This window comes from Grus americana, chromosome 21 (assembly GCF_028858705.1).
Source record: "Grus americana isolate bGruAme1 chromosome 21, bGruAme1.mat, whole genome shotgun sequence".
Taxonomy (NCBI): Eukaryota; Metazoa; Chordata; class Aves; order Gruiformes; family Gruidae; genus Grus; species Grus americana.
The window spans coordinates 5388279-5410833 of NC_072872.1; the positions used below are offsets into that span (position 1 = coordinate 5388279).

The following is a 22555-nucleotide window of genomic DNA, read 5'->3' on the forward strand; positions in this document are numbered from 1 at the left end:
TTTGTGCTGCAGCGATAAAGATACTTCAGTACGTGCGCTCTCGCTCTCTCTGTATGTTGGTAACTACAGTGATAAGGATGATGTATACCTGTGTAAAAGGGGCTGAAAAAAGCCCATGTCTGGCAACACTGAAGAAGGAAACCAGTTAATGGGCTAGTGGGCAAGAGAAGTGGGATACAATTTATGGAAGACTGGGAGACATCTTCTGAAAACTAATGAGGCATTTGAGTTTCGGCCAGAATTAGCATTCTGTGTTTGACTGGACAAGATCAGCTGGAGATGAGCTAGAAGAAACAGAGTTTAGCGCAGGTCCTGGAGAATCCAAGGATGTATAACAAACCAGGAGAGCTACCTTCTACCTCCTTGTCATGTTTCCCTGCCACCTGTACACTATTTTCCCTGCAAATGAAGGGACAGCAGCCCATTGGACAGGACAGAGCAGTTAGTAAACTTTTTGGTCTTGTTGTGCTTTGCTCCCTTGCAGAGAAGACAGCATACAACTTTATTTTCAAGAAGAAGTAAGCTGAGCTCCAACTGCAGATTGGCAGGTGAGGGAAGACAGGAATAAAAACTAGAATGGTGACTCTGAGGAGGAGGTAACAGGTGAGGGGCAACAGCTCAGGAACTCATGCTACGTGTTTCTGATTTAAAAAGCATATTCACTGTTTGCCTAGTTGTTCCAAGGTCAGAAAGGCAGCAGCAGTGGTGACAGCACAACAGATCTGCCTGAAAATAAGGCGCGCTCGTGTGGTATCCCTCCTCCAGGGGAGGTGGAGCTCTTCTAATCTTCCCCTTATCCCTCTTCCAGCTGACCTCCTGGGCTCAGTAAATAACATTTCAGGAGGCTGCAGGAATCGGTGAACAATGAGTGGCCTCCCAAGGGGTCAGAATTTCTTTCCACCTAAATTCCACCTTTGCAGTCTTTGCTTAAGAATCCACAATTATTATTCCTTTAACTTGTATTTTTAAATACTATTCCTTGCCTTTCTTTTACCATCTCAACTTTAAATGTGATTTCAGAGGGGATTTTTCTAGAGCTCCAGCTGGCATCCAGTGTCTAAACAAACCCAGACGTCTGTCTGTCGGAGTGCCTGGTATTGCTTTACTCTTATCTTTTTCTGTTTGGGAATGGCTCACCTGCCTGAATACAGTGCAAAGGGAAATTCAGCTGAGCCTTTTGAAACGTCTGGAGGGATTTGTCCATCTGATCCCTGTTTATTTTAATAGGGCATTTAGTTCTCAAGAGCTGTCTCTCAGACCTGATCTTGGGTCTCCAGAACCAACGGGAGTAAGATTTTGGCCCTAACTTGATTAACTCTTATTTTGGCCGTTTCTCTGTGTATCCATCAGAATTTGTGTTTGCGCTGGGTTTTGTTTTTGTTTTAGTTTTGCCTGCGCAGAGGCTGCATTGTGGAGTTCAAGTGATGCTGTGCTGTACTTTGGCAGTTGTATTCTGATTGTCTTTTGAGCTGGAGTGAGGGAAATCCAGAGAAACAGTTTAAATCCATCTGTAAGAGACTGCATTCCCCTCCTTACGTAGGGGCTTTCCCTGGCAAGACTGTCGTTGAGCTGTGTTTGCATTAGGGATCCCAGCACCAGTACCATCCCAGTACCGTAGACGGACTGCCACTGCCCCTGTATCCCTGCTCGTTTTCTCTTCCCTTCATCTCTCTCCCCCTCATTTCTCTCCCTTTCCCTGGTGAGTGTTGCTGTTTGGCATCTTCTTCACTGGCTGCTCGTAGCGGGGTGCGGTTAGGAAAGGGTTGTGTGGAAATTCCTGCAGTGAGCCCCAACCCTTCCACCCCCACGCACTACCCCGGGAGAGACCCAGACGGGCAAGGTGACTCATGTAACGCTGGCTGAGTCCTGGGGCTGCCGGCGGGGAACTGAAAGGCCCCCAAGCAAGGCAGTCGGGCAGCTGGGGGTGGCGGCTGCCGCTTGGTTTGCTTCTCTTTTTACACAGCTGAAAGCACAGGGACTTGTAGGGCGCAGGGGAGATGGTTTTCAGTTGGCTTTAGGAATTGGTGGGAGAGGGGCACTGAGGGGAGAGAGGAGGGAAGCATGAACGAACGTTTGATCCACCTTCTGTAGGAAGTACATCAGGGCCAGCTAATGTCATCGTGCGCGTGTCGCGCCGTTGTGGGTCTTCAGTACCACTGCAGGTATCGCGTGGAGCTGGCATGTAATGACATCCAGGGTCCCTGACCTTGCTGTGTCCTTCCTGATCTGTTAAGGTGGTGAGGACACAGGAGCAGTAGCCGCAGCAGAGGTACGTTTCTGGTCTGGAGATTAGCCACTGTCCCAGCTGTTGCTTCGCACTCTCTTCTGAGCTCAGTTTTGAAGAGTCAGTGTCACAGCCTAGACCCCGGTGTCTCATCCTTTGGTCTGTTGATCCTAGCTGGTGCATGGACTCCTAGAATCTCTGGGAAAAAAACCAGGGAAAGCAAGCCTGTTATCAGGAAGTTTAAGTTCAGTCTGTAAGGGGCGAGTCCTTCACTGAAAATACTTCAGGTTTGGCAAATCGTAAGCAATGGAAAAGCAATGGAAAACCAGTGGCTAAACTTTTCAGGTTTTTTGCATTACCTAAGCTACTCTCTGGGGCAAGGTCCACACAGGCAGAAGACCTGGAGAAAGATACGGTCTGTGTCTTTGTAATGCTCTTCAGACTGGAATGGAATTGACCCTGGCTGCCTCTGGAGGTGGTGATCATGGAGAGCAAAGCAGGTCTGCTTTCAGGTTTTAAATAGCTCTAAACTTGGGTGGGGATAAGACAAGGAGAAGAGAATCCCCTCATTTCTTACCCCCTCCCTGGGAAATGTGGGGAAGGTACTGGCTTTTAGCTGTTCCCTTCCCGTGCCTTCTGGACGTACAGGAACACAGGTGTGCCTGCAGAAATGTGTGAAGACATGTGCGTGCTAATGGCATCTTAGTATAGCAGCTGCTCCGTGCTCCTGTTAACCTGTCAAATGACTGCTCACTCTCCTAGGCTTTGCCAAATCGTAGATATTACTCACCTCCATGAGTAATTCCCTATGGAGGGCCCCTAAAGAGGTTTAGAAAACAAGTCCTCTGTCGCTTTGAGGCACAAAACATTCTGCCTTTTTTCTGAATTTGGCTAATGAGAGGAGAAACTCCTGTAGATAGACTTACCCTTGAACTGCAGACGGGGAGTCCTCAAGCAGGTTTTCTCCACAGCAGCCTGGTGCCCTTACGAGGAGGCACGTGCACCATTTCTTGCAGCACTTTCAAACCGTATCCCTGGGTGTCTGCAGGAAAGACCAAAGCTGTTAATCGGAACTGGTGATTTCTGCAGGAGGAAGATGTGATGGAAACAGGCCTAGGGTGGGATTTCACTTTCACTTTCAGGGACTTCTCAAATGCAGATGCTCGCCGGGTAAAACAGAGCTGCTTAACAGTGCACAAGAGGATCATGCGACCGCAGAGAAGTCTGTGTCTTCTCGGAACTGCAGGGGGGGAATTAGGCTTGGCAGAATGTAATTGGTAAAGCTTGTATTTGGCTGGGGTTTTTATTTTGACAGGCCCAGAAAATCACCAAGTAAATAGTAAGTCGGGACCTTAAATTTGCTCTCCAGCACCTCTGACGGCAAAGTGTACCCAAGTACATTTATTCAAGAAGGAAGAGTGCCACCTATTGAGTCACAAATTTCCCCTCCTTCAGAAGGCTGAGTAGAGGTACAATAGTATCCCATCCAGGTACTTTCCAAGCACAGCTCGGCGTCCTTCACGTGATGGGAAGGAGCCACAGCCTGGGGTGGTATACTCATGCAAGAGACAGCAAAAGTCCATGCACTAAAAACCGTGTGCTTTTTATTTTAGATTTTTAGAGACGTACTGTGGTTTAAAGCAGTGAGTGTGTCGGTTGCAAAAGTTGCCATCAACAAGCTTCCAAGTATTGCCCCTTTTCTGGAGCAAGTTCCAGAGAACTACAAGACTTACAGATAGTTATGGGCAAGTTATGTTAACACGGCTTGTGTTGGGTTTGCGTGGCAAGGTTTTGGTAGCAGGGGGGCTACAGGGGTGTACATCAGACTGTTTGATGATTTGGTGACTTTGGGTGAAAGAAACTACCAGACTTGCTTCAGAATAAGTGGTGGATGTGTGAGGAGGTTTGTTTTCTTCATGCGACTGTCCTGAAGTCTCTGTCCATGGTTGAAGCGTTGCTGGCACCCACGTAAGACCATGCTGTCTCTGTCAGCAGCTTAGCAGCAGACTTTGTTTCCCACTCAGGGAAATGCTTAAATGCCTGAGAGGGGAGATACCCGTTTCCAGACAAAATGTTTCACCTGTAAAAACATGCACCCCCCGCCCCCCCGTTTTTGTTCCAATTAATTTTGGAACAAAAATTCTGGTTTTCTCTCCCATGAGAAATGAAGTTTTTTTCACCTGCTCGGAAAACTTCCCTTTGGTATTTATTTTTTTTTTTTTTTTCCTTCCAACTTCTTGTTTTTATTCTTTTGATGAATTATTTACCTCTCTTGGGTTTTGGGGTTTTTTTTATATTCTCTTTGTGTTTATCTTCAAAACATACAACTCCCAACACTCCCTCCTTCCATTCAGTACACATCAGAAAGCCACTGTATTTGTTGGCCATTTATTTCCCAGTGTTATATTTATATATACAGGTGTATTCTAGATCATGCAGTATCATCTCGTGTTGCTGCTAATGTGCTGAGCCAACTAGGTGCATATTTCTATGAGTAGTTTTGCTTTATGCTTTGGTTTTGTTAGTACACACAGTCTAAGTAGAACCCGTGGTTCTAGGTGCTGCACAGTCACAGTGAACGATGAGCACTACCCTCGGTGCTTGCAGAACACACATATGAGGCAATCGGGTAGACCGCTTGAGTTGAGGATAAAGATCCAGGCATAGTGTGTTACACACAGTCCTGTGAGTAGCAGTATCAGATCCTCCTTCAGTTACTCGCACGTAGATCCCAGCTGGGTTTCTTCTTCAGGGGTGCATTGGTTACTGAGTGGTGGGAGCACCAGATCTGGAGACAGGAGTGTTCTGTTCCAGCCTTGGATCCTCTACCATTGTACTCTGTGACAATGAGCAAGTTGTCCCACCATACTTTCCCGTGGTCTCACTTGCCTAGAAGATGATATAAAAATACTTCATAGCAAGAAGCAAAAGCTGCGGGCCTTGAAGCGAAAGGCTGTGGACAAGTGCAAAGTGCTGTTACCGAAAGGCTAGAGTTGGACTTTAATGTTTGCGCATCGTGTCTGTTGAGTGAGAAGAATGGGTTTCACTTTGTGATTCCAGGGACTGCACCTTGTGAAGCTGATAATCGGTTCCTTTTTGTTGTCCTTGTCAGAGTTGTTGTGATGCCCACAGCAAGTCATCTGTCTGACACCCCATTTTTTTTTTTTTTTTTTTTATATAAAGCACCAGAGCTAGGAAGTTCACTGTACTGTCGGTGGATTAGGTTCCCTCTCTCCTGGCACAGTTAATCAGCACACGTAATCTGGTTTCTGAGTAGGAGTGGGGTATGAGAGCAACTTGATCTTGTAGCACTGACTTCTCTGTTGAGGTGGACTTTCAGATGTGTTCTGGTGACTACCATGTAGCAGTTGCTGTGAAGCCCATGGAATGGGCATAAAAGCGTGCCACGGTGTGAAACATCTGCGCGCTATACCAGAAAGTTATGGAAGATGCGTCCTTGGCCTGCCTAGCTTATGTTAAGGACGAGTGTCATCCTCAGTCATGACATACCTCTTTCTGGTGCTCTCAGCCACGCAGCATTTTGATGGACTGAGGGCACGTCAGTCCTTAGCAGTGCCAGGAAGGGAGGGATTCCCCTGAGTCAAAGCAGCTGAGCAGGAATTGGGCATGCTTTTAGCCTCATGCCTGATACTCTCAGACTCTTTCCTTTCATTAATTCCACTCTGTGCTGCAGCTGAAGAGCACGTATTAAAACTCTAAGGAGGCATGTCTAGTAGTTGTTCAAAATCAGTTAATTTTTTATTGGATTTGAAGTCAGACTTCATGGGCCAAACCCAGCCCTAGAGAACTGGGGATGGGGAATTGCAGGCAGTTGGGACTTATTCCAGATAATTGACTTTCTCTTCTGTGTCCACCCTCGTGCTCAGATTCACCTAAGAAACCTCCCTATCTTTGCTTCTCCGCAGTTTATGGCTGAGAGGCCTTTGTCCCTAGCAGCCTCAGCCATCAAGATGTATTAAATTAAACATACACACACATCACAGCCCTGAGGCTATTAACCCCCCATGCACGCAAATAATCCATCGTGGTCTAAGTAGAATAACTTGTTTGGACCCTGATCTAGTCCAATTCATTGCCACACCTGCGGGAGTGACCTTCAAAACTTGCTTGAGGCTCTGTCTCAAAAGTTGTTTTCTCATTAGTGGAAATAAAATGTATTGTGGAGCGATTGCTCTTTCTCTGCATCTCTGGGGAGATGAGTGCAGAACAACACTTCCAGTCCCTGCCCACAAATCATGCCAGGCTGCCTCACTCCCAGTTGGTTTTCTAGAAACCCTTCTTCCCTGACTCCTCCTCCTCCCTTTCCCTCCACAATAATGTAATTAAGATTAAAGAAAGTCCTTGCAGCGTGTCCCCAAAGGTTGCAATGAGCAGGGGCTGCCATTTCAAATGCTTTGGGTGCTTGCGGTGGCTCACAGCCTCCTGCCGTCCCTTGCCCGGGACGGTCTGCTCTGCCTGCCGTTCCCCGGATTATTTCATCTGCTTTGGCTTGGCCTTGTGCTGGCCGGTCCCAGGACAGAATCTCTTTTAAAACAATACAATTTATTCCCATAGTAAACATGCTGTATAATTGCTTGGTCTGGTACCAGTGTTTACTTCCAGCTGTCATCTCTGTAATGCTATTGGAGCGTAAGGGGAAAAAAAAACCCAACCCAACCCTCCTGTTGTGCTTCGAGTCCTTGCCATCCGTCAACCAGGGGTCACAGTAACTGCAGATCATATGCTCGGGTCTCAAAACCTGCAGGAAATCAGTCTTTGTTACATGGAAAATAGAGCAGTCTATGGGGAAAATAACCATAAATGTTCATTATTTGTACAGGAAAATCAATTTGTGGGCCAATTGACCAAATAAAGTAATACAATTTGCTGGGAAATCCCCCAGGTGTGGCAGGCAAATCATGAAGCGGAAATGGAAGCAGCGGTTTTCATAGGTAGTCTGTGGTGGTTTGGGGGTGGGAGGGATGTGGGAAGGGGGACAAAGCTTAAGAAAATGAATAAAACTACATAAAAGGGTACCTTTAGCTGTGCAGCCAGTTGAAGGAAAGGTGCTAGTGAAGGAGAAATGGTCTTTTTCTTGTTTTTATATCGCAGAGGGTGGTGGAAAGGGGTAACGGTGCCACCATACAGTGTGTGACAGCAAGGAAGGTGCTCTTGAAGGGGTCGACAAACTGAGAAGCGGAGCCCCGTGGCACAGCTGGAAGCACGCGTTATCTAGCAGTAGGAGCAGGGGAGCGACAGACACCCAACCCTTCTCGGTTCTCCCTCATTTTGTCATCTACCCAGCAAATCTCGGGCAAGTCATTTCTATTGTGCGGGCTGTGTGTGTGTGGTAAAATCAGATAATCACCCCAAAATGACTTTGAGGTGGTTCTGCGAGTCTCATGTCAGCGGTCAATGCCATTTGCAGCCTTAGCGCAGAACTGATTGTTTTTGAACAATGACAGCCAGGTGTAGTGATGGGTGCTGTGTGCCTCCACAGCTGTGTGTCACAGCTGCACGTTGCCGCTGGTCAAGTTGAAAAAGCTAAGGATCAATTTGTCAGTCAGTCTCTTCCAATTATCTGAACCCGATCCTAAGTGGAGGCTGTGAGTCTGTGCACGTGTGGCGGCAAGGAGATTGGGAGGGAGGGAGAGGGACATCAGCTTCACTTGTGTTTTACCTGAAAGGAGGCGTTTATGACCATAGCACTAGAAGGCATTGCTAAGGTCTTGTGGTCCAGTTCTGCGATAGCTGAAAAGGGTCCACAGAGCCTCTTTTTCCAAACTGGATGGGAATATATTGTCCCTTTGGCTTTGGAAGCCCAACAGACTGCTACTGGCTCTGCGGTGGCCTCTCTGTATGACTTAGTTCATCGGCTTACCTATCTTCATCACACCTTGCACCACTGTGAAATGGATCTGCCGCTCCCCACTGGCCTCCCGGATGCATTAAAAGCCCTTAAATACCAAAAGCTTATAAAACACGTTGTGCTTCCCAAATGAAAAGTATTGCCTAACGGCAGCGTCGCTGTAGCAGAGGACAGGCTCATTGGCTCAGATTTCACCTGCTTTGGGCTCCCTGTGATAGGGAAGGGGCTCCAGGGAGGCTATGGCTTCGCTCTGGTGCATGCAGCAGGTGTCAGAGCTCTTGATTTGTAAAAAAAAGGTCTTTTGAAGCCTTGAGTGGCGCTCCGAATACGTTCTGGTTAGACAAACAGCCAGTCACGCCCCATCTGTGAGTGAACTGCACCTTTCTCTGTTTTGTTTTGGTATTGATACGTAAGAGCATGGTGTCTACTTAAATATTTTTTTGCAAAAGTGGAATAATGAATATTCGTAGGTTTCTTGTTTGCTTTGGATTTTCAAAGTTTGCTTGGCTGTGGGGAGGAAACTTTGTGGGCAGACCTGGCTGTTGCTCTCAGTAAGCGGCAGCTCTCTCCTCAGACTTTTCTGATCTGCCCTTCAGTGCTGGATCAGACTTGAAACACTACCCTGTGTGGCTCTTTCTACGTCTTTACTAGCCTGAACGATCTCTGTGCAGGTGTTAACTGAAGGCTTGAGCTCAAGGCTCTTGAAGAGGCACGTCTACCATCCAGGGAGGATGGTGCTGCGCTGCCGGGTGGTCCTGTTGTAGAGGCAGATGCGGCTGATTTTTGGCACAAGCCTCCCTGGGGAATACTAAGATGTAATGCAAAACTCTGCTTACTCTGTCTCCGCTGTGTGGAGCAGCTGCTGCTTCTCTGCTTTTGTCAGTTTTTGGTTGCTTCAGTTTTGAGGGAAACGCTGGGAAATCCTATTTTTTAAAGCTGAGAAAAATAGCCCTCCCGTTAGTTTTCATCTCATTCTGCCCGTGACAAGAGTGGTCCAGGTGTGGGGATGGACAGGAGGCTTTTTCTTGGGTGTTTGAGGTGAGTGTGGCTGGGGTCAGGGACAGACAGTCTGGGAGTTCCTTGAGGAGCTTACATTTTCAAAGTCACCAGTGATCATGGGGCACTTCAATATTTTGGAAGCCCAGCTTTTAGGATGGTGTTGGACCTGATTTTTCCAAAGGAATCAGCTGTAGCTCTCAATAACTACAGCAGCAGCAAAATCTTCTTCCATAGGGACAGCTAAAGAAAAGGAAGAACTGACTTTCAACAAATCCAGGTGTGTCTATCCCATTAAGTGACGATAATAATTATTGAACTTTGTAAAACCCACTGAACTGTTTAGATAAAGCCTGTTTTGGTTTCTGTTACAGCAACAACATGCATTTTGGGAGGAGCTGTTTAAAGTTTCTGTTTGATCTCTGTGAAAGCTGCTCTTTATGACAGCGAAGACTTGACAAAAAAGAAAAAAGAAAAAGCTCAAAACAGAACTTGAGGCAGAAATTGCACTCTACCCAGTGAAAAGCTATAGTGGCTGGTCCTCATTCTTGTAGGACTTGAACAAAGCCTGGGTCTGTCTCCTTTTGGCTGAGCGGGCTGTAAGCCACGCTTGGAAATCTCAAGGATCTCAAAGAAATGCTTTAAGTGTGTGTCTCCACAGCAAAATAAAAGCATAGACCCCAGTCAAATTCCTCTTGATGAAATATTTCAGACTCCCTGGGAAAGGCTGTGTTGTCTTGGACCTGATGTAATGAAACTTTGGAGTGAAACATTAATACCTGGGGGAAGGACGGACTGTTATTTTGTTCTCTTGTCTTTCTGTTATGCGAAAGGTACAGCAGTGAGGTGTGCAAAAAGAAGGGAAAATGTCTGAAAGCATCCATGCCCTTTTGCTCCTTGTCTCTTCACCAGAGAGGAGGAGCAAGAAAGGAGAGAAAAAAAGAGAAAAATCTGTAAGTTTTGCTTTTATTTAGGAGATAGCATCAGTGTACCACATCCTCAGCTGGTGTAAGTTGACTTTTACTCCATTAATACTGACTTACATTGCCTGAGGACCTGGCTTCACATCTCTGCTTCCTTCTTTGCAACCTCAGACTGAAGCGGACAAAGTTACTTGATGTGGAACAGACACGGAAAACAAAGACTAGGCCACTTCTCAGCCTTCTTCCAAAGAGTTTTTGAAAACAGGTAGCTCCAAAGGACGGATAGATTTTCTATCTTAGAGTTACCTCCCTTCCAAGACTGGAAATTCCAGTTGGCTTTTCCAAAAAAGCATAGCTCTCACCCTATTAACAAATTATCCTTTAGGCTTTATAACTCGCTCCGAGGTAATAAATGGGAAATGTTCCCTTCTGTTCACAGATCTTGTTCATCTGTTTCTTTAGGGCTTCAGAAAAGAATGCTGCTCATATTGATGGGAAGAGCTGCAGCTTCCCTTCTGTGTAACTTTCTTTTGGTTTAAAACCTATATATTTTCTCCAGTTATCGTAGTACCTACAGCCCTGTTTCTATGCACAGCCTCAGAATCAACATCTCCTCCTCTGCTCCAGAGTGCTTACAATATAAACAGTATAGAGAAACAGGTACAAGGGAGAGAAAGTCTTACTAACGGCTTTTTATAGCAGGGAGACTGAGCACAAGGGGGTCAAGTGAGTTGCCTAGGATCACGCAGAGAAATTGTGGTTAAGGGTAATTTTCCTCTTTGATCTACTTTCCCTCCCTCTCTCTCTCTCAAAAGATAAAATACCCTAAAAATGGGCCTGGACTGTCTCCACTGGAATTGATAGCTTCTGTATAAACCAGTTAATGACAGCTCAAAACTGTTAATGAGGAATCATCAAGTGTAGACCTGGAGAGCCTGCTGGGGTATAGTTATTCCCAGAACCCGTTGTCCCCCTGGCTACGGCTCGTAGACCTGTCTGGCTATGCCGAATTGCCTCCACAGCTTGCCTCTAGTCATTGCCAGAAATTGTAAACCACTTCCATGAGACTCTGATGAAGAGTGGGACACAGTCCCCAAAACTTGGAAGAGTCGTTGTGGTCCGTACTGCCTTAATTTTTTGCCGGACCATTGCTGACTGTTCCCTTCTGCTCCGTCTGTACTTTGGGCCATCCCTCCTGTGCTGGAACAACTTCTGGCGTAGCATTGGTGTCACTGGGAAGAGATGATAAATAATAAACCTATTAGCGGTCAGGTTAAAGGGCTGGACCTCAGCTAACAGGGAGGCAGAAAAATAGATGCAGTGGAAGGCTGCCGACTGTTGTTTTATTCATTGTTCCTTACTCAACGCTGGAGCAGGAGGTAAGATGAGAGGCTGCACAGCTTCTTCTGTCTGTGACCTCAGTTTTGACGGAGAAGCTGGTAAGCACAGGGCAGCAGAACTGTGCCCGTACCAGCTTTGCTACCGAAACAGTCGGCTGGGTAGCACGTTTGCCTGGAACACCTAATGAAGGCCCTGGGGAGAGCAGAGGATTATCTTGGAAGGCAGCTGACCCTTTCTTGGGTGTTTACACTAATCACAGCTGAAGGTAAATGCAAACTCTGTCCGTTATCCTACAGGGGGATGTGTGGGCTCCATTGCTGTGTAATTTCCCTAATTAAAGCCATTCGACTAGGTTTATTATTTGAAAAAGTAAAAGAAAAATATTCCAGGCTCTCAGAACCTCCCCCTTTCTTTTTCCCTATCTTTATTATCAATAAAAAGAGAGAGAAAACGCTGTCTGGACTTGAGGATTTCCTTCACATATGGAAAAGATTTAGCATTCTTCAGCTCCCAGCATTGGCAGTGCACAAACCTCCCCCCAGCATTCCCTGTCTGCTCCCTGTATTTCCCAGATCTACGTATACAGAAAGAATGCATGTGCTGTTGCTTCTGCAGGTTTTTTTTTTTTTTATCCCATAGAAATTATTTTTGAGAGTTGAATCACAGGCACGTGAATCATCTTGCCAACAGGTTTGATATTTTTACCAGTGTGCAGGCTCTTTGTGCATTTGCATTTCTGTGCTTTTTTCCTGGTGCTGATTTGGATGCTGAAGAAGCGGTGTCCGTAGGGACTGCACCTGCTCATCTTCTTGGGTCAATTCCCAATGGGATCAGATGTCCGGAGTTTGGCTGGCAGTTAATGTGGACTGGCAAAAGCTTTGCTTTCATGTGCATTTCTTTTTTTCCATGAAGCTTTTTGCCTTGCAGCTCTCATAGCAGAGGCCTTTCCATTGCTGGGATCAATTAAATGCTCACCAGGGACTCTCTCTGCGAGGAATCTTTCCTTTTCTGGCTGACTTTGAATGTCACACCAGGGCGTTCAGCTGTTTTGACCTTGTTGCAGTAGCTCCCAGGGCAGGAAACCTTTCCTAACCCTCCCTTCCTGTCTCTCCCCCAAGTCCTATGCTCTCCGCCCGTCATTCCATCTGCAAGCTCTCCCAGGGCTCTTATGCAACAGCTCGGTTTTTGGTATTCTTGGCTGGGAGAACACGGCTCCAGGGGAGAGCTGTGAGGGGGTTGGATGGGTGGGGGGAGACAGATTTTATTTTGTAACTCTACTGACCTTGCTTAGCCACACAGAGCGGAATTTTCCCCCCGCGCTCTGGAAGGGAAGAAATATCACCACTGTTTTCTTTTCCATCTTTCTGATGGTCCCTTGCTTTCATGAGAGAACGATCAGGCTTCCAGGCTTCTCCGCTCAGGTAACATACCACTGTTCCCAAGCTGTTGGGTTTTTTTTTACTTGTAGTTGCATCTCTAGACTTGAGTAATCGGTAACTTTAAATTGTGTGTTGGTACCCATCTGATTTTTCCTGGGGAAAGGAAATATGCCTGTCTGTGATTTTGACAAACAAAGCAACCCCCCACCCAGACAATACTTTGAGAGGCAATGAAAGCAATTAATGGTGTCAAAAGACCCTAGGAGGGTGAAGTGGTGAGTGACTGAGGGCTGGACTGACGCAGGAACGGCTGGGTGGGTAGCTGAATGTGTCTGGGGAAGGGAGGGTTATTGACTCAAACTCCAGCTGTGTTTCGTTAGCTGGTATCATAACCCACAAAATTAATCTTTAACAATGTATAAAGGGAAGGGAGTCCTAATATTTGAGGCAGTTCTGCAGTGCCCTCAACACTCACCCTTGCAAAAAGCTTTGGAGAATTGCAGAAATGTTTTACGTTCTAGTTATGCTAATTAAAGAGAGGATAGTGATATTCTGTTCTCCACACACCCCCCCGCCCCCCCCACCAAGGCGGGGAGGGGGAAATCCTCGTGTTAGCAAAGGTGCAAGCTCTGAAGAGGTTTCCTCTGAGCTGAGTCAGTGTTTGTCCTCAGAGCAAACATCTTGGAGTCCTCTCAGGCACCGAGGAGGTCGTTGGGGGTTCGTGGCAGGGTAGGGGAGAGCACCTGGGCACTGACGCTGCAGCAGCCTCTCGGCTGGCTGGCCGTATCCCACCCACAGATGTGTGTGCTGAGAACAGGTCCTCAGTGGGGATCCTGTGTTCCCCCTGCTCTCGGGGGTATAATCTGTTCCTTATGCCACCTTCTGTCTGTACTTCCCGGGGCAGGGAGCTGGCAGGCAGGCAACCTGGCTTTGCTGGACTGAGCTATAAGATGTATTTACCGCTACGTAAACTTCATCTTTTTGCTGGGGGTACTGCACCTGTACGAACAGCTGTGGGCTCTGCAGCTATAGAAAATGCACCTTCTGACCCATCGGCCAAAACAGTCCTACTAGTTTAAGCAAGCCAGCTGGCAAAGCATACCTTCCTTCTTCTCTTCATGTGTGTAAAAACGGAGTTATTTAACGGGGGGGAGCCACAGTCCCAAGATGCCTGGCTCTCTGACAGTACGTGACTATTGCTTGGGTTGTTTTCCCAAGCATCAGACATCCCAAGGAATATCAACAAACTGGGGGGAAGTTTTCTTTTTAAAATATTCAAACCTTCTTATAGGGTTCATGGTTTAACATCAGCATCCCATTAATGTATGAGATCATTCTGTGATGACACTATCACACAAATACAAGCTTTTTAATATGAAATTATGAGGCTTACATCAAATAGCTATAAATCCTAATGTACCTCCCCAATATAGCGATGCCACTGCTGTCTCTGGGTGTATTCTTGCACATAACACCGCTCTGTGAAGTGCATACTTTACTACCTGCCACAGCGTGCCACGCGATAGTTGATAACCCTGAATCTGAGTAACTAGGTATCTCGGCACCTTAGCTCAGCTCCGTAGGTGCATTCCTGTCCTGTGAGCTGTCTGTACAACTGGCAAAGGACTTTAGCAAAAGCCAGAGTCATAGGAATGATTCCTTGGATGGAGTACTTCTCAAAAATGAGTGGGTTTTATTTGCTGCTCGGACCAGGGCCCTTTCGAGTCAATGGAAAGACTATTGATTGTAGCAGGTTCTGGACCGACCAGGCTTCTGGCTACCTTTGTGCTTAATTTAAAAGTAATGTGTATCTACTGGTGAATGCCTCTAAACAGATTAAGGAAGTGCAATTGATTCAAAACTGACTACAGATGAACATAAAAGGCAAAATTGATTGGCTCAGTCTATTTTAATTTTCTGGGAATGGAGAAATGTCATAAATAAATAAATAAATAAATAAAATGTCCCAAACCTAATCGCAAAAATACAAAGGACGAAGTAAACACAACTTTAAAAAACCCGCATTGCTAGTGCTGGCATGCAGGTGTTCACGAGGGCGCTGGAACCCCTGTGGCCATAGTTGCCGTGTTGTCCACGTCTGGCCCCTGGTCAGAACAAAAGTAGTACAGGTCGTCTGTGACCAGAGGTTGCTGCAGATGCAGCTTCTCTTTCCATTCACGTTCATTCGTCTTTTAAGGGCAGAAGCTGTGTGTTAGGCGATATCTATATATGTACATATGTATCTATTTGTATATTACATATATAGGCATATATCTGTGTGTGTGTATATATATATGCAGCAGCTTTAGGTGTAAGGATACAGTTTACAGCAAGGCAAAGAATAAGCATTCTGAGGAGCAGGGGAAAGGGGGGACCTGTGTTCCTGGTCTGGTGGGCTGTTTCTCTAGGTTTAGTGCCTCCCTTTTTGCTGCACTCTCGCTCTTGTTAGGGCTGATGAGTCCCTGGGCAGTCACTGAGACCTGGTAACTGCTTGAAGGTACCATAATGGCCATAAAATGATTTTTAGTATCTGATCAGTGCAGTTCTCTTTAGCCTGTGAAGTCACAGCAGAGAGTGAATTGCAATTATTTTGAAGCGGAAATTTGCACCCTCCCTCCCCTCCCCCTTTAATTGTTATGATAAATTGCAACTTCAGAAAAGTATATAAAGCTTTGCAATGATAAAGCTCATGCTGATATCAAGCCTGGCTTTTCAGCATGACAGAAATGTGGTGCAAATACTGCGCTCCTCGCTTTTCCCTTCCTTTCCCTTCCTTTCCGTCACTTCTCCCTTTCTCTCCTCTTCTCCCTGCTGTCCTTTTGACGCTGTGCAAGGTAGAGTTACTGAGATGGCTTTAGACAGAGAGTAAGCTCTGCGCACATTCTCTGCGTGTACTGGAGCAGGAAAGGGGACAGGGGTGGAAAAGTATTTAAGGGTAGGAGACGCACAGTTTATAGCACACGTTCCTCCAGGGAACAGACAGCGAGAAACCCCTTCGCAAAAGGCCATGTGAGCGGATCTCGGCTACTGCGTAGGGGAGCCCAGAGGGTGAGGGAAAGCATTTGCTGTTTGTCACATAGATGCAGTTGGCCCCTCACACCGTAGCAATTCCCCTTGTGCAGGTGGGTGTCTGAGTCCCCAGCAATAGTCACAGTAAGGATATTTTCCTGTGCCTGAGTCTGGGCAATTGGACTCTCTGCAAAGCAGCTTGGTCCAAGTTTGGTACTTGGGACACTCAGAGATGCAGGAGCATTCACCTTGTTGCTGTCCAAGGGTGTGTTTTTCTTCTTCACGTCTCTCTCAAGAAAGTGCGTGTCTTTTTCCTTGTATACATGCGTTTTCCCGTTTTTAATCCAGTTTGGCCCTCTGCTCTTCTCTCCCTTGGGTGTCTGCTGTTCACGGACAGCTGTGTTCTTGGCTTGGAAGTGCATCAGAATGGGAAAGCTAGTGTGCCTCCTTGGGGCGATGCCTTCCAGATGGATTTAGCTAATTATCACAACGATTAGGTCTCCCCTTAATGACCACAACTGGAATTTATTGACAGAGGTAAACAAGAAGTTTTTGTTTTGTATTTGTGGAAAGTTCTTAATTTGTTTAATTAAAAAAACATGGGCTCTTCTATCACTTAGTCTTGCTCCGTTCTCCCTTGCAGAGCGCCTGACTGCCTTTCCCAGGACGTTTTCATTTTGCCAGGTTTATTTGGAAAGTTGGAGTCGATGTTTCAGAGAAATTGTTATTAGTCAAATGTTGCTCTGCACTTATTTGACCTTTTTCATACACCTTTCTTCCTTTTGTTCCAGTCCTTGCTAAAAACATGTTTCATGTCTATGACTTGTCTTATTGAAGGAAGAATGCCTACATACCTGTCGTGGTTTAAAAACCAGGACGATATCTGTACAAAGAATGTGCATGAAACCATGCTTCACTTCCCCTCACTCTGGTTTCCTTCCCAGTTTCATGATTTTGCTTGCTAAAATTTTAAATTCTGTGGGGCAGTGACATTGCAGTTTCCCTGGGTTTCCGATGTTCCACCATAAATGCTCGTATTATGGCCGAGCTAAACACCCCGAGTGCTAGAAACACGTTCTCTCACAGCGAGAGCTAAAACCCCAACACGGTCTAGCGTGGGCTGCACTGGGCTCATACCTTCTTGTGGATCGGGCACAAAGGGTGCAGGGACAGCATAATCTGTAATACTTTCTCACTACTTGCGGAAGATAGGAGGTTGGGACCAGGGTCATGTTGTGCTAGGTTCTGTACACAAATACACGTGCAGTGAAAAAGCAGCCTTTGCCTCTTGGGTATTTTCTTCCTGTTCATTTGTGTCTTGTCAGAAGTGAATTGTTGAGGGAAGTACATTGCCAGGACCACCTAGGGACAGTCTGCACAAGGCAAGACCTGCTAGATTCATCTAAACATGCAAATGAGCAGTGAAAAGTAGCCTCAGTAATTCAAGTTGAAATTGATGTGGACTGTTCACTGGTGTGAGAGACAAACCTGCTGCTGGCTGGCATAGGCAGTTTTCCCTTTGCAGTCAAAAGTGTTCTGGATTATCTGGATCACATCCTCCCTACTGGCAAAGGTTTAGTTTAACCTATCGTGCTATGTTAATGTGCAACGTTTGGTAGGAAATATTCCAGAGAGAGAGAGATAGGTGCCTAATTCTGCTGCCATCTTCCTTTCCCATTGGTGTGGATGAGACACAAGCTTGGAATAAAGAGGTGGAGAGAGGCTGGAAGTGCGTGACTTGAATGTTAGAACTGGAAGAACTAGGTATAGATATGCCTCTGCTGAAAAGCCTTTTGCAAAGCGAACGTAGCCTTTGCCCACCCAGCATACCAGTCTGAAACCTGCAATGGCTAACAGCTTTGCCTTTGCAGAGCAGCCAGTTGAGAGGAGCTGCTTGGTTCTGGGTTGCCTAACCAAATTCTTGTTTTCTTCTCTTTTCCTCCTGCCCTTTCCTATTCCAACTAATTCCATCCTGCGCCAGAACCGGGGTCGCCTGGCAGAGAAGAGGACGATCCCCTTACCTCCAACCAGGATCCCGAAGAAAGAGCTGACCTCAATTTTCTCACATAGTGACGACAGCGAAGAGAGTGATAAGAGCAATGGTCAACACCCTGAAGTAAAGCAGGAGGAGGATCTCCATATCAGTATCATGAAAAGAAGGTACTTTCCTGCCAGAGTGTGCTGCATTGCAAGAGCAAAGACAGAGAAAACTGGGCAGCAGGTGACCAGCCTTTGTGGGCCAATTCTGCCCAGGCTGCCCAATGGAGTCACCTCCAGGGCCTGAAATTAAAGTGCCAGTGTCACATTATAGCTCAGAAAGAGTCGTTGGGTCCTCTCTTCTACTTACTCACTCCTGTTGGGGGCGAGTAGGGCTCTGTGGCACTAAAAGCGTCTGGATTTGCAGACTGTAAACTGTGTTTCACCCTCTGTCCAGCGTTCTGTGTCTTTGTGCCTGGTGAGGCCAACGAATTGCATGACCAAGAAGTCATCTGTGGGCCTTTTACATAGCTGTCTGGAAACCCACAGAGCTGTATGGGTCCAAATACACCTTCTGCTTTCAATTGCCCGCAGTCCTGATGTAATATAAACTGGATAATTTAATGTTGGGGAACAAAGTTTGGGAAGGAGGTGGCAGCCATAGCTGTTGTTATATGTTCTTGATTACAAGTGTCAAAGGGCGTAGCCGTGTCTCACTGATCCTGAGTGCCTCTGTAGTTTAAAAGTAGAAGTGATGGAGTTGCAGTAGGCAAAGAGTCACTCAGATACTGGGGCTTACCTCAACACTTAGATATTTTGATCGTGTCTTTCTCAGTACCGTATCCATTCATCCTGGAATCATGCAGGGTTAGAGGAAGAGGAGGAGGGATTGTCTTGAGTTACATTCTGGTAACTGTCACTTGGACTCTCATGTATGGTCTCAGTGCCCATAATATTCAGCTGCAAAATTCTGGGTTCTCTCATCTCTCTGAAAAACTATGATGTTTAGAAGACCTGTAACTACAGGAAAATAAATACCTAGAGGGACTGTGTCTCAGCCTCCCATGCATATCATTGCAACTCATCTTGATTGTCATCTCCCTCTGATGCATAAAATCACTCAGATTCTAAGACAAGCCCTATAAAAACAGAGGAGTGGAAACCGAAGGCATGTAATTGCTTTTCTTATGTTTTATGTGTTTCTTGCTCCTGAGTAGATAAGCTATTTCCCCCCTTGCCTTCCAACAGATGCCGGTACATTCAGCAACCGAGAGCTTGAAAGTAGGGAGACAAAACAGTAACCAGCTCTTCTCATAAAACCCGCCTGTAATTAAAGTCTGGGTTTATCATTGCAGCTGTCCAACAGCCACGTTCAAGGGTTATCGCTTGGAAATGAAAAGGTGTTTGGGGAACACATCTGCGCTGTGCGTGCGCACAGGAGCCGCAGAGGAGAGGGAACCCTCCTAATCAGTTTTGGTAAACTGCCCTTCTTCTCCTGCCCCCTTTAATTATGCTTTTAATTCTGCAAAATTATAGTGCTAGATTGTCTCATTAGGAGGGAGAACAACATGATAACTATATAATTGATATGCCGGGCCCCCCAAATATAAAGTGCTCTTATCTTAGATCTTTAATTACTGTAATTGCTTTGCCTTGTTTATTAGGAAATGAAGAAAAAATACTTAATAGTTATTAGCCAGTGGTTCCCCCAGCTTACCATTTCTGTGCTCTTCAGTACTTTTCAATCAGTTTGTCTGAAGGTCTTTAAGCTTTTTCTTGATTCCTTAGAGGAGTGCATGATTCTTACCAGGTAGGTTAGATCTCATTGCTTTTGTACGGTTGTTCTCCTTGTCATTTTCCTGGGAGCTCTGATACAGCGGGGGGGAAGCTAGAATAGTTGGGGCAAACAGGGGCCAGGCAGCGCTCTCGATGGGTGCAGTAAAAACAGAAAAAAAGAGCACGTAATTCAGTGCTTGGTGCCCAGGCAGGGAACATCTACTGCTCAAATCCCTCAGCGTTTCCAAGCATTTTGTCCCTTGCAAATGGGTCCCCCAACCCTCCTGTCCCAAAGAGGGGGAGGACCGGCCGTTTCCACCTGCTCAAGAGCAATGAACGGAACGCGACCTGAGCCCTCCCTGGCCCAGCCCTGCAGGAGGGAGCAGCTCTGGCTCTGTTCCCAGTGTCATTAGCAGCCCAGGGACCGGGGTGGAAGGTGTGATGGGGCTGGCTCCAGAGACTGCAGGAGCAGCATAAAGGCTAGACAGCTCGCAGACATGACAGCTGGGGCCCGGCAGAGACAGCGGCCCATCTGCTTTCTGTTTTTAATTCACCTGTTGTATCCTCCCCGATTGGTGATGGATTGGGCTGAGGTTTTATTGTCTCCCACTGAGAGGAAGAAATAGGTTAAACTGTGATAGTAGGAAAACAAGGTCAGGGCCTGAGCAAACCCGTGTTTTCCTCTTGTACCCCTGGATGGCCCTTGTGCACACCTGCATGCACTTACATTACAAACACTTGCATTATTGCTTTAAACATTGTTTCCTTTTCTTTTATCTCCTATTCCCAATTTCCTTTATATGGACCATTTCCTTCCATTGTTAGCGCGAGGGAATGCTTACTGCTACTTTGAGCTCTGGGCATTGGTGAAGAAGAGACTCTAGGGATTAGAATAAGAGTCGGAAGCTTAGTTTCTTGGCTAGTCCCTCACCCTAGCCTTTGACAGTGATTTCCTCTGTGATCTTAGGCAACTGCCCACGGTGATGGCCTTCAGAGGAGGTCTGAGGCAGAGCAAACCTGCCTCGTGATGTTCTTGCAGTCCTAGAAAGGAGCAGAGGCCTGTAACTGCCACTGAAGTTAGTGCATTTCAGTGTGTGCCGGCTTATTTCACAACCAAGTCCTTGCAAAACCGTGTCACTTTGCTGTCTTGCACATAGGTAATTCAGTTAAGGAAACCAAGCCTCACACTGAAGTGAGCTTGTCTCATCTGCTTGGAAATCCAGGTGACCCAAGCTTAAAGGTGAATGTTTTCATCTTGTAGTGAGACCCCTTGAGTCCTCTTTAGCCTGCTTTGCAGGGTGTGCTAAGTAGCCTTTGTGTTTTGCCTCCTGTCTGGAAGACAGAGGGCTTAAAGTCTTGTCTCATGTAACCAGAGGCATCTGCTGAGCTTGATACCTGTAGCTTGATACCCAGACTGTAAGCACTCAGCTCTGAAGATTATTGGGACAGCGTTGCAGAGAAAAATCCTTTTTCTTACGATCAGATTTCAGGTTCCTGAAAATCTTCCTCTTCTACAACATTGCCTACATGCAACGGTTGCGTTGCATTAATGACTATGGTTTGGTTAAGTTGTACTGACTGCTGGTGAGAGTGCTTGTCTGGCTATGAAAATAATCTTTCCTATTTGGGGAAAAGAATGATAGCAGCATAGGGCATTTCTATACCGATGCGCCTATGTCACCTGTATGGTTATTTTAGTCATAATAATACTGGCAAGGCTGAACTGGTACAAGAACTATGTAGAGCAGACTTCAGTTAGAAATTTTGGCTTCCTGAAGCTTTTTTTGCTTTCTCGCAGACTATTAACTAAGCTGCCTCTCCCCAGCAAGCTAAACTAAAAGTTATGCCAGTCTGTGTTTTTGTTACCGCTCTCTGGTTTATCCTAGACACGAAATAAGCAATGCAGGGGAAGTTTGAGACTACAAATTCCATTGCTCTGCAATAGTTTGGGGAGCATTAACTTCCTGACGCTCATTGGGAGATTCCAGCCGACGTTGATAAATGCATTACCTCAGGAACAGCTTGTGAGCTTTTTCACACTGAGGTTCAAACTGCCTTTAAGGATCTCCATTACGTTACCCCGAGAATCTCCAAACAGAGGAAAGCCATTGCAGCCAGAGAGTAAGGTTCAGCTGTAACAGTAAGATCCTCACATGTTGTTGGATTTAAGCCCAGCATTGTCTTGTGGGCATGAATTTAATTTCTATTTTAAAGACTGGCCTTTTTCATTAGTATGGGAGGGGAGTGAAAGAGAAGAGGAGAAATGTAATGATAGTGTCTGAGATTTAACAGGGTAGGTTAGGAACTGCTCACGCACAGCGTTGTCTAAGTCCCCAGCAAAATGTGATGGCATGGCTAATAATAAGAGGCGGTAATACTTAAGCACCTGTTTAAAATGGTGAAAGTTTTTGATCCGACCTGTATCTGAAGGAACCCTTATGGGATATCAGTAAACATGTACAGTGGAGGAGTAGTGGGCAGGATAGGTGCAAATGGAAACGAATGGCTAAAATGCCTTTGAAATTCTTTTATTAAAAAAAGAGGATTGGGAGCAAAAGTAGGAGCAGATTGTACAATGAGAGCACACAACGGGCTGAGTTCCTTGCCAAATACTGCTCTGAAATAAGAGCCATTTTGAGGAGAAATAACAAAAGTTGTCCTGTAACGGGGTGTCTGTGCACTGAGAAGTGGATTTCTGGAGAACTTCATACTGCCCTTAAGTCCTTCCTCCTTTTTTTACGTCACTCCCCCCCCAGACCCCCAGATCTTCTCTGGCTGTGTCAGCAGGGTGACCTGGCACGGGATTAGTGTTATTAGTGTTATTTCAAACCAGAGGAGAGCGTTTGAAATGAAGGTGCTTGCTCAAGGAATGGTGGAACACTGTCTCCTTGCCCCTATTCACACATGAACATGAACATGGATAGAGTCCAGACAGGGGCAAGTTGCTCTCCCCTGTCCCCCCAGCATCCCTCACCCCACAGACCGGCTTTTACAGCATTCTTGTCACTCAGCGTCCATTTTCTAATAGCGAAATTACTGACCTCCACTAAGCCTTAATGGC

General features: G+C 46.2%; 1 protein-coding gene across 10 annotated transcripts in view; it reads left to right on the plus strand.

Moving 5' to 3' along the window:
- Positions 1-22555, plus strand: part of SAMD11 (sterile alpha motif domain containing 11) — a 127234-nt gene that overhangs the window by 21767 nt on the left and 82912 nt on the right. For 9 of the 10 annotated variants that reach the window (XM_054849614.1, XM_054849616.1, XM_054849615.1 and 6 more), the window contains one exon: positions 17723-17901. In XM_054849614.1, the coding sequence (XP_054705589.1) occupies positions 17723-17901 (179 nt within the window). Of the gene's footprint in view, positions 1-12723; positions 12775-17722; positions 17902-22555 lie in introns of those variants that run through there. The other variant, XM_054849622.1, reaches the window with a different exon arrangement.